General features: G+C 39.6%; 1 protein-coding gene across 1 annotated transcript in view; it reads right to left on the reverse strand.

Annotated features, from left to right (window-relative positions):
• The window catches only part of ADGRB3 (adhesion G protein-coupled receptor B3), a 796,551-nt gene that overhangs the window by 21,764 nt on the left and 756,125 nt on the right, over positions 1-18,662 (reverse strand). The window contains exons 25-27 of the mRNA XM_075554045.1: positions 10,316-10,411; positions 8,758-8,797; positions 4,222-4,865 (exon numbers count right to left, since the gene is read on the reverse strand). Coding sequence (XP_075410160.1) covers positions 4,222-4,865; positions 8,758-8,797; positions 10,316-10,411 — 780 coding nt within the window. The remainder of the gene's footprint in view (positions 1-4,221; positions 4,866-8,757; positions 8,798-10,315; positions 10,412-18,662) is intronic.

An 18,662-nucleotide genomic window follows, 5' to 3' on the forward strand; every position in this document is an offset into this window, starting at 1 on the left:
ACAAGAAGAAAAAGCTTTGATGCTTAATGCACACACAATAGCTATGAAAATGAAACCTGAGCATACTTCATTTTTAGTATGATTTTTGTTTGCGCTGATGTTGTTTGTATGGCTGCATCATAAAAGACAAAACTCCCTCACCCTGGAACAAAACCAAAACAGCCATGGGGCCACCCCTTCATTTCCTCAGTACGATGTAAGAAGACTGCAAAAGGGTGAAAAAGAAAAAAGGAGGTTCTGCACAATGGCCAGTTCCATGCTGGCTTCTGTGAGTGACAGTCTCACAGGTCCCAAATAAGCCGGGCGACTTTGTCTCACGTCTCCTCTTGAACCCCGGTTTGGTACAGCACTCAAGCTTCGTCATGAGACTCCAAGGCACAGCATTAATGAAGTAATAATAACCCAACCTCACATCTGAATTGCGCTCTACATTTTCTAAGGGTTTCACATACATTATCTACTGTCGTTCTCCTAACAGGCATACAGGAGGCACTGGTGCTGTGACATTATAGCTAAAATGTTTTCCCTTTAAGAAGCCATTACGCTGAGAGCTCCATCATTCATGGTGGAGAAGAACTGCCACAGAAAAATTTAGCCTCAAATTGGTAGCGCTTTCCGCCATGGACAACTTCGAAGAGATTTATCTGAGCATAATTCCAACTAGGTCGGAAAGTGGGGCGTGGGGTGTAAACAGGTGTAGGTGTCATGCTCACCCCTCGAAGGTGACTAACTGCTTTGCTTTCCTTCTCTAGGCAGACTGAAGGCACTCAGGGCAGGAGTCATTGCTGTGAAGAATTCTACCACACTCATATTGCAGCTCTCCCATAACAACGGGAACTCCTGAACTGCAACCTTCAGAATTGCCTCAAAGCTGATTCTGGGAATTGACTACAGTTAGAAGGTCACACATTGTATGGGAAGAAAGAAACAAAGATGTTAGCCTGGGAGAAAAATCTGCATGTGCTTTTATGCCAAGAAACTTCATGGATCTTTTCAACGTGTTGCGCCCAGTAATTGGGAGTTCAGTGGACAACTGCCCTGGAGGCTGGCGCCTTTGCTGTGGGCATTTTCCTCAGTGTTGGGAAGACTCCCTCTTTCTTTGTTGCCTCCCTCTTAGTCAATTCACACTTCTACCCACTCACCCAAGCAACAAGGCTCTTTGGCTTCCATAAAATTATACCTGTCCCCCCCTCCCTTTCTTACTGGTTTGTTCATTTTCCTACCTTCATTCTCCCTCAGGTACAATACATTCCGCTGGAGAGAAACTCCCAGCAACAGAACTGTCCCCTCTCCTCTGACTTTCCTCATCTGATTTCCCTTCTTGGCACTTCCTGAGTTCATATGAATATTTGTATCACATCCTTGAAAGGGTATGTCCATCCCCTGTGGGCTCAGCTCTCCAGGCTGGGTGCATCTATGCCTCCAACTTGCCATTCAATGCAGGTGGGCAGAGACTCAGAACTGTTCTGTTGCTTAGGACATCTTCACTTAACAACATCTTCTTTTTTTCCCCTAAGACCCAAGACACCTCCTGGCCTCTATTGACTCCCAACTCTCCTGGAAGTCTCTCAGCATCTTTTTGTTTCCCCTCTATGATCCTCAGCACATCAGCTTCCCCATCAGTTGCCTCTGCAGATACACTTTTGCATCGTTCACAGCTCCACCTGACACTGTGGCGCTCTGCTCAAAACGGAGGCTCTTACACTGCCTTTAGTTTCCGGGGCCATAGTCCACCTTTGCAATCTTTTGGTTGCATGCCATCTATGCAACAAACACTGCCTGCACTTGCTCTGTAACCTTGAATAGATGGCTTTACATTAGGGATTATAAAAACTTCTCCATTGCACAGAGGTGCACTGAAGATTAATTAATTCGTGTTTTTATGGCAATTTGAGGATCCACTAATGAAAGCTGCTATATAAATGCTAATTTTTTATTATTAATTCTCATATCTATATTGTCTCTTTCTGCTGTCTCCTAAAATGGTCACCCTAAGCAATTATCAACTACTAAACTCTTCTAAAGAATAAAAATGAAGAATTGAAATTTCATTCTGAATCCTGAATTTCTTTCCTTTTCAAGATGTAAGCCTGGTGCTCTCTAAGTCATTTAAATATAGATCTTTTTGTTAAATCACAGTAATATATGATATTTATACTTAATAATAGGGAAGTGGAAATTTGGGGAGAAGTTACAAATTGAACAAAGCAGCCCTTGTTAAACAGTCTACAATTCAAAGACACATAACTATATGATATCAAACCCAGCAAGGTTTTAGCCCTTTTATCTAAAGCCAACAGCCAACATGCTTTATTACATGATTATAATATATTTTTATAGAATGGCTTTATAATAACCAACATATTCTAATGACATTTCATCCAAACTTTTAAAAAACATTTTAAAGAGCAACTGTATGGAGGAAACTCTCATATGGCCACGATGGCTCCTTACGATGTCATGGCGTTACATGCATTCTCACTGCAAATCCTTCTAACAGAGCATTTGGATTTTGGATAAATATCATGTAGATTTGTGTTTATGTGGTGATTATGGGCTTATGGAGTAGGTCTGCTAGGCTCCAAGATAAGCAAATTGCAAATAGAGAAACAGTAGTTATTCTGCTCATTCACAGTGACCAAATGCTTTTGTCCACAATGAAACTCTGGCCAGACTTGAGTCAACTTGGCTTCACAGGACCAATGGCCTTCATTCTCAGGAACTGTCCTGGTTTTTAAGCTAGTCCCGAAATCTTATTGTGTTTGAATCCTATTCCTATTTCAGAGACTTCCACTTCCTAACTGTATTCCTACTTTGGTCTAGAATTTTCTAATACAGGTAGCAAAATTGTGCCACTCAACAATGACTTTAGCTGCTCAGAGTCTCTCTTCATTTTAACCTGCTGGAAGTCACGCTTTTGGGGAGAAGATAGAGACAATAGTCTCTGGACATGTTGGACACTGGTTCATAGGACTATTCTCATATCTCTGGTGGAAAAGATAGGGAAAAACTATTGCATCTCTTTTCTAAAAAGTGTTTAGGAAATACTCTATGATGTTTTTGAAAGGGGTAATCTGTGTAAAAGAAAGAATGGATTGCATTGCCTCCTGAACATATGTGCATCAGGAGGGTTTACTACAAACAACTGTCAAAGTCCAAAATGCTTCATGCAAGTGAGTGATGGATATAGAACAAGAGAAATATGACTATCTGTCTTACCTTGTCAATTAAAATATGATACAAGTGTTACTCACATCTGTTAAATATTCTCTAATGCCCCTTTTGGTTGGAAGAGAAGGTGAGAGACGTTCCCTTTCCACTTCTACAGTGTGAACACAAGCAGTACTCTATAGTAGATCATGGAGTCCCGGTCTTAGCCCACTTGATCTCTCCCTCTCTTTTTAATTTACAACTTTCTTGACAATTTTATTTAAAATTAAAATAATTTACAAGTCATCATTCTGTAAGAATTAAGAACAAAACATTAACTCTGAATGCTACTAGCCTAGTATAAAAGTAATGGGGCTCAGAGAATCTTTCCGATTTTGTTATTTTAAAAAGCTGTTCTCACACAAAATATTTCAGTTCTCGGTTCAGCTTTGTATATACCTCTACTCAAATCTAGTTCACTCTGGTAGCTGAGACGCATCCAGAGGGATTTCTTTTTGTTCTGAATTAGTGCTTTTTGTAGTTCCCATTCTAACAGATTTTTGGGTGTGGGTTACCTTTAAATATATTGAAAATAAATATATAAAATTATACATATTGTGTATACACACACGTTGTCAGTGAGTTGATTTCAACTCATGGAAACCCAATGTGTTGTAAGGTAGAATTGCTTCATAGGGTTTTCATGGCAGTAATGGTTAAAGAATCAGATTACCTGGTCTTTTGCCCCATGATGTCAGTAGGTGAGTGCCAACCACTAACCTTTAGGTTCATAGCTAACTGTAAAGCATTTGAAACATCCAGTAACCTTTTAAAAATATATATATATTACAGAGTGCACCTTTTTTAAAAAAAAACAACAGCAATTGGGGGACAGGGGAACTTGTGCAGTACTGGAAACCAAACATAACCAGAATCTCAATTCCAACATGCCCCCAATTATGGTATGCTATATAACTACAAAATCAAATGTGAACTTTATCTCCTAAAACCACTGTAACATGGATCGGTCATCCAAATTTAAAGTGATCAAAGACACTTTATTCTTCTTACCTCCAAAGAACTCATTGATATCGTTGATCCGGTTTCACTTCTGGATAATCCTGCATTATCATCTAACTCAGAGGCCATGAAGTTCTTCACAGCTGTCCGAGGCTCAAAGGGCAAACTCTGCATATGTTCCTGGGGCGCCAGATGTTGCTCTAAGTTCATGTTGAACTGGTCCATTACAGGAGGATTCACGTTGAACTCAGGATTCACTTTGTAGTGCAGTAGCCTTTCATGTGGCAAGGTTTCCATGCCAATATTCATTTTGTTGTCCTCTTTCATGGACGGCTGGGTATTTACAGAACTTCTGGGCATTACAATGTAGTCACTTTCCATCATTCTCTCTTGAGGGTGGACGATGTCCATATCAGCCCCTCTCAAATTGTCATCTGTGCACAAGTACACAGTTCTCCGTAGCTCACTGTTCTCTTTTTTCAAGCACTGGTTGCTCAGCTCATTCATGCTCATGGGCATGTGCAGACCCGTTGGTTGCTGAATTATGACCTTGGAAATGACATTTCCAGGCAATGTTGAGTAGCTTAGCCCTTCGGGGTTTGTTCCCTTTTCTTCTTCGTCATCATTTAGAGAAATCCTAGAAAGTGTCCCTGTTATCGTCGCAGCTCGACAAGGTCCAATATCCTTATGAAGAGCTGTGAATTAGAGCATGAACATCCATTCGTAAAAGGTTACTGCCTTCTGATTTTATTTTCATCATTATTCTCTATTAGCTCTTTTTATTAAAATTTTAATTAATATTTTTGTACATCTATGGAGTCATACATTGCATAACACCAGGGCCAGATGGCTCAATCACGCTTATTGGTTATCATATGTTATCATAGCTCTCAGGTAGCTGACAGCTAAATCATCTGAATTGATTAACAGTCCTTCAGAAATTCCAGTGCCCTGTCTTTAAACAACTCTGCATGACTTCCCAGGATACAGGTAGACTAAGAGAACATTTATATGTCAATCTAATTTAAAAGGTTTTCTGCAATGGATATATTCATGCAACTCTAACATTTTCTTTTTTTTTAAACATTTTATTAGGGGCTTATCACTCTTATCACAACTCTTATCACAATCCATACATATACATACATCAACTGTATAAAGCACATCCATACTCTAACATTTTCTTAAGGATTTTTCACCCAAAGTGTCCTAGAAGTTATATTTATTAAAATACTTACTGAAAAGACTATCAATGAGAATTACATCCTACTACATCAGAAATCCCTCCAGACCTTATGTATGCTGAAAAATTAATGAGAAATTATCTACTGAAGTCCATATGGTCAAGACACACACACAGGGTTCAAACATATTTATCATCATCATCTCGACAAGGGGGTAAAAAGAAATTTTTTTACAAGACCAATCCGTATGCTCAAATTCCCTTGAGGGAGCATTAAAACTGCTGAGTAAGTTTAATTAGGAAAAGCAACAGAGAAAGTGTCTAAACCTCTGAAGCCGCCATTCTGTGTTCAGTCGGAAAAATAGTGATTTAGAAACACTTGCAGTGTGATAGTGAACAAAATAAGCATACATCAAACCAAGCAAAAACAAACCAATCAACAATATATTGAATCAATATATTGCAATATATTTTAGTTTAGTTTTATGGCCTCTACATGAAAAGAAAACTATGTTTCATAGAAAATAGAAGGGGAGTGATTCAAATCATGCTTAATTGTAAACAAACGTCAGTTCTGAAGGCCCCCAAACAGGAACCGGAAGTGTGAGCAGCCCTGGTTCTGAAGCATACGGCTCAACCCTGTGAACAACCTGGCTCAGCACGAGTGTTTCATGACACACCAGTTACATGCAGATGCCATTTGAAACGTGATGTTCAGAGATAACTATGAGATAGTTTGTTTATTCTTTCATATAAAATGTTTGGTTGTCTTCAATCAACCCATTACTATCCAATTTTCAAGTCAAATCATAATTTTCTACATTAAAGGTTTTTAAAGTAAAAAATTATGAATGTCATCTATTACTAAGAAGAGAAGCCTTTAAAATTGCTTCAAAATACATGTCTTTTGTTCAGTACCTTTTATCATTCAACACAGTTTATCTAGTTATTGTACGAAATCTCTTTATTTTAGATACTAAAATTAATATTAAGCCTATAACTATGTATTTTTCAACACTTTTTACTTTGGCTATGGCATTTGTATTTATTATATAAAGAAGTAGAGCATTCTGTTTAATAAAAACTATTATAAAGCCTTTAAAATAAGATTGTCACAATTTGTAGTTACTAAAAGTAATTATGTGTAAACATATGAAGAGAAATAACATTACAGTTTAGTGAATTTACATTCCAAACAGAATACTTTTAAAAAATCTTCAAATTCCGGAAATCATTAACTGAATATAAAATTAATTAAAAATTCATAGCAGTAAAACTTGAAGGATGGGTGTGGTAATCTTTCAGAATGCATCACTCAACAAAACTCACAGCCATCGAGTCAATGCCAACTCACAGTGACCCCACAGGACAGGGAAGAATGACCCCTGTGAGTTTCCGAGACCGTAACTCTTTACAGGAGTAGAACAGTTTGTCTTTTCCCAGCTGGGGACTTCAGACTGCTGGCCTTGCAGTTAGAAGCCCAGTGTGCAATCAAGACCATGTAATTCTATCCTTTTCCTAGTATAATGTAATTATAAAGGAAGTGTTGGTACTATATATTTATTTCATGGTCTTTTCTTAGACCAAATTAATTGAGTTTTGTAAAAATGTAATCCGATTTGACATTTTATTTAATACATTTTAATCAAATGGTGCATCTACCTGTGTACACATTTTTATATCTTAATTATTTGGACTAAGATAATTCTTACGAAACAGTATCTATTTAATTTGAGAGGTAGAGATGCCTCCCTTATAGACTTGCTTAAAATAAATATCCAAGTTTTGAATGCATAACATAAACTCATACTACCTATAGATACAAACAGCTGATGAAGCACTGGGGCTTTTGAGGTACTTAACCATTGTATTGAAGTAAAAAAGAAAAAACAGAATCTAAATATTAGACACAATCAAATGTATATTCCACCCTTAGGAAAATGAGTAACAATCAATCTGGAGAAAGATTCAAAAACTATGCGCGAAGCCCTTCCAGTTGAACGCACTGCACATGGGTTGCAGCGCTCTCAGACAAGCTCAAGCTCACTTCTGCTAGTGTCTGGTTATGACCGTGATAAAACTTAGGAATTAAACCAGGAGCGTGATCTCTCATAGCCTTGGGATTATGACAGAACGCGTGTGCTCTGGGGTCTCTGTAGATGGGCAGTGTGGTGGGTTGGAGGTGCTTTGTTGAACAGAGCAGGGTTCTCCACGGCCTGATACCATTCAGCTCTCTGTTAACCATGGGAGTGAAGACTTTGCAAGTACTCCTACTAAATCTAGGGCCAGAATGTCTCAGAGGGAATATTAATCTTTAGCCAGCAAGATAAAAGCAAATAGATGTAAAGGTAAGGCAAAGGCAATGATTTTCCTTAAAGAATAAACAGAACATATATATGTGTGTATACACACACACACACACACACACACACACACTCTCTCTCTTTGGGAAAGCCCTGTTAGCTCCCGCAAAATATTTTAATTACTTGGCACGATGCAAATATAAATAGCATTAATGCCAGAGCCAGCTGCGATGAATGTTGGACATTTACTAACCCAATACATGCTGAATCAGTGTGCAGACATGTGAGCATTATTAATTTTAAACTGTTGACTAATCATAGACTACCTGGGGCACTAGACCTAGAAGGATAAGGAGTGATGAGGGCAGTATATTTGTTCAGTCTGGAAGAAAGGAAAATAAGAAGGCTTGGTTGGATTCTAGTTGCTTTGGAGAGCTGTCTTCTGAACTACGAAGTGGAGCTCCTCTCTCATGCCAGCAGGCAGCTCAGAGAGCAATGTGAGAACATGAGGTCTATTTTGCCCTAGCATGAAGAGTGATTTCCAACACCTGGAATGACACCACAGCTGTAGTCTCTTTTCAAACTCTTGAGCCATCTGCGGTGCTGACGGTTTATCTCTGGGCAGCCCTGAAGAGCGTTAGCATTCTACTGTAGGGTGTGGTCTTTCTTACTCTCTATTCACAGCGGAACCACAAAAATAATATATGCACCCATTTCACCCTTACAACAATTCATATCTCATACATCTCCAGAATACTGAGCCAGAGGTAGCTAAATTGACTGACATTTTGCCAAGTAGCCAGTAATTTGAAAGGGAAGTCTTTCGTCGCCAGGTATGTGCTTTACTGATTTTACGGTGCTCCCACTTCATCATTCTGAGTCTTGTCCTCTTTACTCACTCTCTCTCTCTCCATTTCCCTCTCTTACCTACACACACACGCACACACGCACACCATGCACACACACACTATTTTTACAATACTTCTATTTATCCTTCCATATAAATACATGCTATGTAAATCATAGCATTAAAAAAACCCAAATCTGTTGAAATTATTTAATATCTGAGTGATTATATTTTCATAATTCAAATATTCTTACCTGATCTACAAGCAATGTCTACATCTTTTTCAAAGTCTGTCTGTAACAAGAAATAATGAGACATAGAACCGTCATTTAGTGTAGCTCTCAAGTAACTTTACAAATCAGATTATCTGAAGCTTACAGGTCTCTGACTAGGCAGTCGTAGTTTACTGCCTCGTGCAAAGGAATGTTCACAAGGAATTATCAGATTTTTTAAAAGACCGTTTCCTAGTAAAGTGATTAATGGATGGAAACAGCATTCAATTTTCATAAGGCAATATGTCATCTTCAGATTGAGTACGACATATACAAGAATGGCATTTGAGGCAGTCTCCTAAATAATAATAAAATACTGAACGGGGCAGAATTCTGAGTATTTTAAAGTAAATGTTACCTAAGCTGTACTAGGAACCTGTATTATTTGAAACATTCCTTTTTAACAGGGTCTTTGTCACATACTATACAACACAGCTTTGTCAAACTCCTAATAGTCAAGCTAGACCTTTTTAATAATATATTTTTACTCATCTGTGACAAACGTCTTTCCAGGTTAGGAATTAAAATCTTAGGATTATACAAATGAGATTAATAATACTACTAAAAATCAAGTAAATTAATAATACAACCACCCACAACCCACTGGAATGAAGTTTAGCCTCATATTTTTCTAAATTTTATGTAAAACAAATAATTTAATTTGAAAAAATAACGCAATTAGCCAATAAATGATTTTTTTAATAATGAAATTAAGTTAGCCCATCTTGAAAGGTCATTTAACCCTAAGTCTCTCTGATAATTTTGAATCAGAAGTTCTAGTACTTATCTACTTGTTTTTTTGTTTTATTTTTAAATCAAGGACTTGATTTTACTTCTCAAGTCTTAGTGATTAGTGAGACATTAGTCTATTTTTATGTTTCCTAGTGTTAAAAAATGCTACCAAATTCAGTATCTTGGGAAAACAATGGGAGAAAGCACTCTGAAATTCAAGTCCTAATTTTAACAACGTAAAAGTTAAATCTCACCTAATTTTTAAAATATAAAAAGGGTGAGCCCAAAAGTGCCCCTGAACTCAACCACGGTCAGAGTTCATGTGAAATCACTGTCCTTCCGTTGGAAGGGTGGCCACCTCTTATCTTTGAGCGTGGTAGTTCTCATGCTGGGCTGTTCATTGGAAACACTGCTACCTGGGTTCCGGCCCCAGAGATTCAGATTTAACAGGTTCGTCCAATGATTCTAATGTGTAACCAAGACTTAGAGCCACTGCTTTAAGACTTGAAGATCACGTGCATAGTTGTCTGAGGTGTAAATATATACTGATAGACAAAGCTTTCTCCCGATTCTTTGTAAGGATGAACATACTCTGCTGTGTTACACGGGCCTCCCACATTCAATGTCCTAGAGGGACGATGAGTGCTGGATTCCACAGCCCAGACAGACTAGCTATCCTGGCATCAAAAGAACTATACCCGGTATCGGATTTCTAAGTCTAGTGATGTCAGAATTATAGGCATTACTTAAAATGGGACTCAGATACTGCTTTACTTAACTAACAATGAAATGATAAAGAAAAACTCACCATGATTTGAGCATGCCCATTAGGAAAAGAACTTGAAGAATCAGCATTGATGGGATCTTGACAATTTCTCAATCGGCATCTAAATGCATCCTGCACCTGTGAGGGTGTAGGGTGGTGGGTGGTAGGGGATGGGGAGGTGAGAGATGAAAGACAAACATCAATTCTCTCCTTCCTTGAAAATGATTACCAACAACCAGAAGCAGATTCGCTGCCATCCAGTTGATTCTGACTCACAGGGACCCTAGAGGACAGAGGAATGGCCCCTCATCCTTTCCAAGCTGTGACCTTGACAGACGCGGAGCACGGCCTCTTTTCCCTGAGAGGTCTAACAGCCAGCCTTCTCGCGAGCACCAAGCGCTTCACCGCTGTGATGCCAGGGCTTTGTGTGAGCATGGCTAAGCACGGTCGACAATGGCAATCACTATGAAAATGCGTTACTCTATTGCCTCTGTCACCTAATGTTCACTCTGTTTACTTCATACTACAAGTCCTGCTGTCCCTGGACCATGCCCTGTATCACAGATTTATCACTTGCCACAATCTCTAAAGGGGAGCGCTGGGAACTCCTCAGCTATCAAAACAGTTACATCTGACTCAACACTAATAATGCTAGCCAGAGGGGAGATTGAGTTCCACCATCACAAGCAATGCGTGTTTCATGGAGGGGTTACTAGTTGATAGATCGTAATCTTCATCCCAGGTGTAAACATAGCGAGAAGCGTGATTACTGTATGATCCCTTGACTGGAATGGATTGGGATTTTCCTTTCATATGTCCTGTAAGAGATCTTGTGAGGGAGTCTTTTTTTTTTTTTTTGGCTCTCTTGGGGAAATATGCTGTGATAGAAAAGCAAAACAAAATGGAGTAAAATGAAAAACAGAGCAAACATCTAACTTTGGGGATGATTGTCTTAGAAAAAAACAAAAAAACCAAGCAAAGCCAAACTTTCCAACTACCCATTCACACTTGGATTTTGAGTAAAGAACAAATATGTCACCAAGATATGTTGACAAGTGCTTCCTTTATTAATTAACAAGGTAAGAAACATGAACTGCTGGTTTGTAAACATGTCAAGCAACTGACAGTGTACTCGGAGCAGATGAAGCCTCAGCATTCATTTGTTCCGTGCTACTTTCTGTGGCGCAGTAAGCTCCTAAGAAGCTACTGGGAGACCTCTCTCCAAAATTAGTTACTATTCCTAAGCCCAAGGCAAGATCGTTTTACTAAGACTTTGTTTTTCTGACTCATTTTATAGATTTGTTTTCCTTTTTGTTTCTTGTAAAATGTCTTATTGGGTTAAAAATGGCATCATGGTGGAGGTTGGCCAACTTGATACACATTCACGACATTGAATTATCCATGAGAAAATGGCAAAAATGTCTAATGTTCTGCTATCTGTATACTTACCATAATAAAAATAATTGACAATGTATAATTGCATTGCATTACCCCAAGTTTACTTAAACTAGCAAGATAAGCATACGCTCAGGCTTGCTTTTGGAAAGAACACTGATATACAATATCTTCTCACTAGTTTGTTTGTGAGATGTGCAGAGTAAATCTGTTGTTTGGAAAAGTCAAACAAAACAACACCAAGTCTGTTAAGTTATTTATAGCGGCCTCTCTGTTCTCTCACCCATTTCAGTCATTAGCAGGCTCTTTCCCCAAACGCAATGTAGTCCAGAGTTTCATCACCACCGCAAAGTTTGGGGCAAGCAAGCTACGAATGGGACTTTCCTGAATGTTCACGTCTATTTCTCCACCTCAGGTGGTAAGCCTGGAGACGTGACCACCGCAGTTATGAAACTGGCAGACATACCCATGGTTTTCCTGGCTTCTCCTCTATTTTGGATTCTAGGATTTCTAATTACGATATTTCCTTGATCAAAAGTAAGACGTTTCTGGATATAACCCAGTGAGATAATTTCTTATTTCCTCTTTTCAAATACTTTGGTAAAAGTTCAGATCCAGTGTAATCAGTTGGCTTATCTTTTCTTGAAAGAATATGTAAATAATAAGACAAAAATCACTTGAATTTTCCCTGTGAAAACAACACTGCTAGGGCAAAGATTGGTTCTTTCACGTGAGTGCTTTCAGACTCCTCAATTTGAGATTAAGAAATCATAGCTAAATGTTATAAAGTGACTCAATAATTTTGAATTGCTAATGAGCATAATGTTCACTAGGTCATCACTTTTTTGTTCTGCAGAAATATGTATTGAGGAAACACTATGAATGAGCATCTCCAGTTAGAAAAAAACAAAACAAACAGAGAGCCAATGACAGAAAAATAGGTACATGCTAATTTTATGCTTATGCCTTGAGGCAACTGTTTTAGAAGCACATTTAGAAAGGAGGATAAACAATATGTTAGAAATAGTGCATTCTGGGAACTTGCCTCACGGAAATTATTTTCTTTAAATCTTTTTCTAAATACGAGCATAGGTACAGTAAGAAAGGTAACACTTGATAATGCCGGACATGAATTTAACTGGTCCTCAGCAGCCACACAGTTTTCAGGCCTTCAAAACAGCTGTTAGGATATTTATGGCGGTCAATGAACTATGGGAAAAACCTGCAACATCTCCAGGTTTTTCTTCAAAATTCACAACCTGAATTTTTGAAAGAGATATAAAAGAAAGCTAGCCTTTTCCAGAACACACACAAACACACATAAGTAGTTGAAATACTTAAACTCCCAGACTCCCCAATATGGCCATGTACTAAGGGCATGGCTACCCTGAGAATGACATCAGCTTCATGAATCAGTCGATGCGTTTTAGAGGGAGCATAAAATAGAAAAGCCTAGGTCATTTTAGTAGCCATATACACACCATAATTCAAGCAGTGAATTCCTTGGCATTTTGAGTGCTTCTGAGTCCTTAAATTCAGATTGATTTTCAGGAGAAATCCCTCTCGATTTCAAAGAAACCAAACTCTATCACCACTGAGTCAATTCTGACTCAGGGTGACCCAATTCAAGACAGGGTAGAACTCCCCCTGTGGGTTTCTAAAACTAACTCTTCAGAGGAGTCAAAAGCCCCATCTTTCTCCCATCAAGTGGCTGGTGGTTTCGAACTGCTAACCTTGTGGTTAGCTGCTCAACACATAGGACTACATCACCAGAGCTCCTGTGACTTGATTCCAGATAGCTCTATTAAATTTTTTTAATCTTTAAAACATAAAGAGGCAATGTAGATGAATTACCTTTAAATATTTGTCAAATATTGTTGGCGAAGAATGATTAGACTGACCAGATGTCACCCTGCATGTTCCTTTTCACAAGACAGGGTGCCTCAGGCAGGACAGCACCCAGAAAACGCATCTCTAGCTATTTGGAAACATTTTGCTAATTAATTGAATCTTCTGTGAGGCAGTTAAAAAGAATTTTATCTTTGGTGAATCAATGTGAGTTTCCCTGGGAAAGAATGACTGGATTCAAATTTTTCATTTCAGTCATTTCAGAACAAGTCTATAAAATGTTAATCCTAAACAAAGAGAAAACATAAAATGAAACCAAACAGCATCTTGAACTGGTCAGCTCTCATTCTGAAAGGAAAACCTGGTGGCAACAGTTGTTACTGCAATGAGGGGCATTCTAGTGGGTACCTTTCCTGCCTTGTGGTCAAGATGGCAGGGAAATAATTTCTAGAGTAATTAAAATCCTTATCAATTGAACTCTTTACGGTTTACTTAGTTTAAATAACGATTTAAATTTACTATTATTTTTAGAATATAACATCATTATAACTCCAAGCTCTCTCAGAATTAGCATTTTTTAAACATAGGACCAGTAAAATATATTTTAGATAAGGCTAGCTGTACTATGTATCTTTCACTTAAACTATGGCACAGTTTAAAAAAATATCTAGATTTTGGCTGTTCTTCGCTTTTGTAATACTCACATTACCTGCCAGCCAGAGGGTTAATAATAAATTCCCAGTGCAGTAGCAACTAAGTGATGTGCAAGTAGTCATGGCATATTTAAGGAAATTTTAGGTAAATGGATGTTGTTCAAAAGAAACAAAAAAGCCTGGGAAGAACGTTGTTTTAAAATAAGATGGGATGAAAACAATCGTGTGTGAAGACTGCCTTCTGAGAGCCTCTAATGAGGCAGGAGCTGACTGAACCCTGCTGAGGGCTACTCTGAAACTCCAGAGCCAACTCAGCATCTCTTAGTGCGGACAGATGCTTGGACCAGGCAGACGTTCCAAGAGGTTTGCAGGGGTGTGTCTGGCTCCTATCTGCCCCCCAGGTGAGTGCAGTTCGGTGCCACAGCAGCAGTGAGCAGAGAGCTTCTCCGTTGGTCCTCTCCCAGAAGGTGGTTGGCAGGATGTCATTGTGAAAGCCAGTGCCAGCTTTCGATGGCGAGGGAAGAGCACCAAGCAATGTTTGGCAGCGGTGCAATTCAGAGAACGCTCCCAGGGAAGAGCTGTACAGTCTGAAATGAACTCTGTATTTAGCTAGGGAGTTCCAGGCCCCCATCTCGACCTTTTAAAAGACAGTTCTGCCTCCCATTATGCTTGGCTTCCTATTCCAGACGATGGTTGTGAGCCCGAAAAGGAAGAAAGCGACATGGTTGTCATTATTTACGGTTGTTAGCTTTAGGAAGGGGGCGACTTACGGATGTTGTGGGAGACTACTCAGCTCTATTGTCATTCCGCCACTCTATACAGTGCTGAATCTTATGCCAACTATCACTTACTGTTTGTGGAAGTGCCTTAGCTATTTTTTATGATGTTAAAATCTTATCTAACTTACATCTTAAACAATGGGTAAGACTGTTCTCAATTCCATGGAGAGTGTGCCAACTGACATAAGAAACATGAATGACTTCACATTAAAGTATTATCTGACTTCTATGATGGCCGAGTCAGGAAGCCAACAAAAAAATGAAACATGTCATTTACTAGACAATGAAGAGAATAACATGACTTTGGGTCTCAAATTTCAGTCCTGACTTTGAAGTGAGCGTAACTTGTTACCTTTAAATTATCTTTTTTCTTGGTATCCGTTTTGCAAGTCAAGTAAGTCTCCTTTAATTACCTTTCACATACATGTTCTGTATGAACTGTAACCACATTTTTTGAGCAAGCATATAGCAAGGAAGGAAGGGAATTTATGTTTGAGACGCCATGATCTATGTCCTCCTATATGAAATCGCATTTCAGCCTCATGCAATCCCTCTTTGAGGCAGACGTTATCCCAGTGGCAGAGTTGAGAAAATGAAGTTTAGAAAGATTAAGCACTTGCTTAAAATCATAACCATAATAAGTGGCAGGGCCCAGCGTGGAGCCACTTGACATGAAAGCAAGGCCTCCCGTCACACCACACTGCCGCCTCCTCTCATGGCCTTGCTGAGCCACAAAATAATACGGTCTAAAGGATGGACCAGATCAAAGCAATGACTCCCAAACGCATCAGAAATTAAGTTGCTACACCACTATCATCAATCTGTTATAATTCAACTGAAACATAAGAAATGAGAAGTTTGGTTTCTGTTTCAACTTTCATTGTCATCATTTTCAACTTTCGGTGACCAGTGGAGTAATTTTGTAGTGGGAGGGAGCCTGAGCTTTCTAGAACTTGCTCTCCAAATTGTGGTCACCTACCTCCCCTGACTCTGACCTTGAAGTAACTGCTGCTCCCCGGAGTGGGGTTAGTTGGGAGGGCAGGGTGTGGTTTCAGCAGAAGGGTTGTGCTTAACAGCAGGCCCCCGGTGGGATGCTCCCGAGGAGGTAGGCTGCAGTTAGCCAATCTCTCTGATGGACTCTCCTCTCCTTCTCTCCCCTGTTCACTGAGGCCATCTTTCATATCTGACTTCATGCTCTTGCTAACCTCGTAAATCTCTGTGTGGACTTCATGGACTTCACATGTACAGATTAAGATGGGCTCTGGCAAATATTCATGACACAATTCAATATGGTCAAGTCAAAGTAGCCCAAATATGGAATGAGAGGTAGAATTTATATAGTCCCTTCCCTGAAAAAGGAGATGGCTATTTTAGAAGTGAGTCGCAAATTTGGGGGCGGGGAGTAGCTAGGAATATGAACATATTCTCAGGTCTTTTGTGCTTACTTAGGGCAGTCGTGTGTGCTGTGCTCCGTTCTGATACTGCTCATCATCATTACAGGACTGCTAGTCATTCTCCCACTTCAAGATATACAACTTATTTCATTAAAAAGGAAACAGGTAAAATCTCATTTAAATGCATTTGTTTTTGAACATCTAATCCAGTCTAATAAAAATAAAGTGCTTACCAGTCCACCCCCCTTCCCTGAATCCTCATCCATGTACAATTACTTTCAGAGCAAGCGAAAACTGTTAGGATCGATATCCTGACCCTCACTACCCAGGGCTACTCCCTCAATAGCGCTCTCAAAACACCATGCAGAGTGCCTCTTCTGACTGCTGACCACATTAACCAGGAAGCTTTGAAACCAGCCCTCATTATAATGCCTCGCCCTCAAATGATCCATCCTATCTCTCACTGCTGCAAATGGAAACTGCTTTTTTTTTTTTTTAAATATATCACTCTGGCGTCCCTGATTACATCATTCCCTTTAAGCCTTGATGTGTTCTGGTGGCCCAGAGAAGACGCAATCGCTCTTCCAGTCACCATATGCTTGGTTCCACCAAACTCTATGCTCTTTGTCCTACTTTGATTCTCCCACAGCCTCTCTGCACTCCCCCCCACCCCACCAGCCTCCCTATGTGCTGAAGTCGCTCATCATACATTTATTTCCTCATCCTCAGAGATCAATGGAAAAATTTCCCCTCCTCAATACTATAGGGAACAGATATGCTCCCTTCCCCACCCGCCATACTAGTAAGTCAAACCTGATATCCCTTTAAAAATCAAGCTTCAGATTTAAGCAACTCTCCATCTGAATTATACTACACATAGACTAGGCTTTTAAAAATATTGCTGCCTACTTATTTCATTACTAATGGTGTGATCTAATTAATTTTAAAATGGGTTTCTTTGGGGGTGGGGGAGGGTAGATTAGGTAAGTGTTATGAGTCAGAGCCAACTCAACAAGGCTTAACAACAACAACATCTATTGAATTGATTTCCCTAAAATACGTGTTGGAATCCTTACCCCCACACCTGCGGATGTCATCTAATGTTGCTGTTGACTGTACTCAGCCCAGAGTCATGGTGGTCGTGTGCATAGGGAAACATTGCCCAGGCTTGATTGGTTACGGTTTAGACCACTATGATATATGGGTCATTGGTTGATTTTCAAAAGAAGATTTTCAGAGTTTTCTTCCTAGTCTTTCTTAGGCTGAAAGCTCTGCAGAAAGCTGATCTGGTAAATTAACCATGCAAACTAACTAAGACTTGAACCTAAGTCTGTCGCATGAAAGTCAAGAATTCTGTGACTGAACCACCTATAATCACTTTTCAGAAGGCAATCTAATGTAATGTGAACAGTCGATGGAGGCTGTGAAAGGTGGATCTTGATAAACAGAGAAAAGGCTGACGTTGTCAAGGATTTCATCTTGTTTGGATCCTCATGTCAGTGCGCAAGGAAGCAGCAGTCAAGAGATGAAAAGACATTGCATTGGATGAAGCTGCTGCCCAGGACCTCTTTCCATTGTGGAAAAGCAAGGATGTCACTTGAGAATTGACCCAGGCCACGTATCATCAATCCAATGCTGGTAAAAGTTGGACCTTGCATGAGGAAGACCAAAGGAGAACTGATGCATCTGAAGGATGTGCTGGTGAAGAATACTGAAAATACCATGGGACTGCCAAAAATGCAAACAAATCTGTCTCGGAAGAAGTACAGCCAGGATGCTCCTGAAAGGCAAGTATGGTGAGGCTTGGTCTCAGATACTTTGGACATGTTATCTGGAGAGACCAATCCCTGGAGAAAGATACCATGCTTATTAAGTGGAGGGGCAGCGAGCAAAAAAGAAAAGCCCTCAATGGGCACAGTGGCAGCAGCATGGACTCAGTCATACAGAACAATGGCGAGTTTGCTGCAGGAGCGAGCAGTTTCCTTCTATTGTACACAAGATCACGGCGAGTCGGAACCAATCTATGGCACCTAACATCAGCAATGTGGTCGTTATGAGTCAGAATCTCCTAGTGGCACTGAGTTTTGACTTAGGATATGCATTACAACAGCACTGAGTAAACAGGAAAAGAGGTTTCTATGCTGTGCATGTCTGCTGTCTTTACGTCCCTTTGCTTACCTGCCCTTATTATGAAAATAAGGAGACTAAATGAGAGATTAGCAAAAAGCGGCAGAGGTGGAAGGGAGTGGGAAAGGGAGGGGGAGGGAGGGGTTCCAGAGAAGAGAGGATAGTAGAAGGAAGGGAAAAGGAAAAGATAAAG

The sequence above is a fragment of the Tenrec ecaudatus genome, chromosome 7, assembly GCF_050624435.1.
Source record: "Tenrec ecaudatus isolate mTenEca1 chromosome 7, mTenEca1.hap1, whole genome shotgun sequence".
NCBI classification, from domain to species: domain Eukaryota; kingdom Metazoa; phylum Chordata; class Mammalia; order Afrosoricida; family Tenrecidae; genus Tenrec; species Tenrec ecaudatus.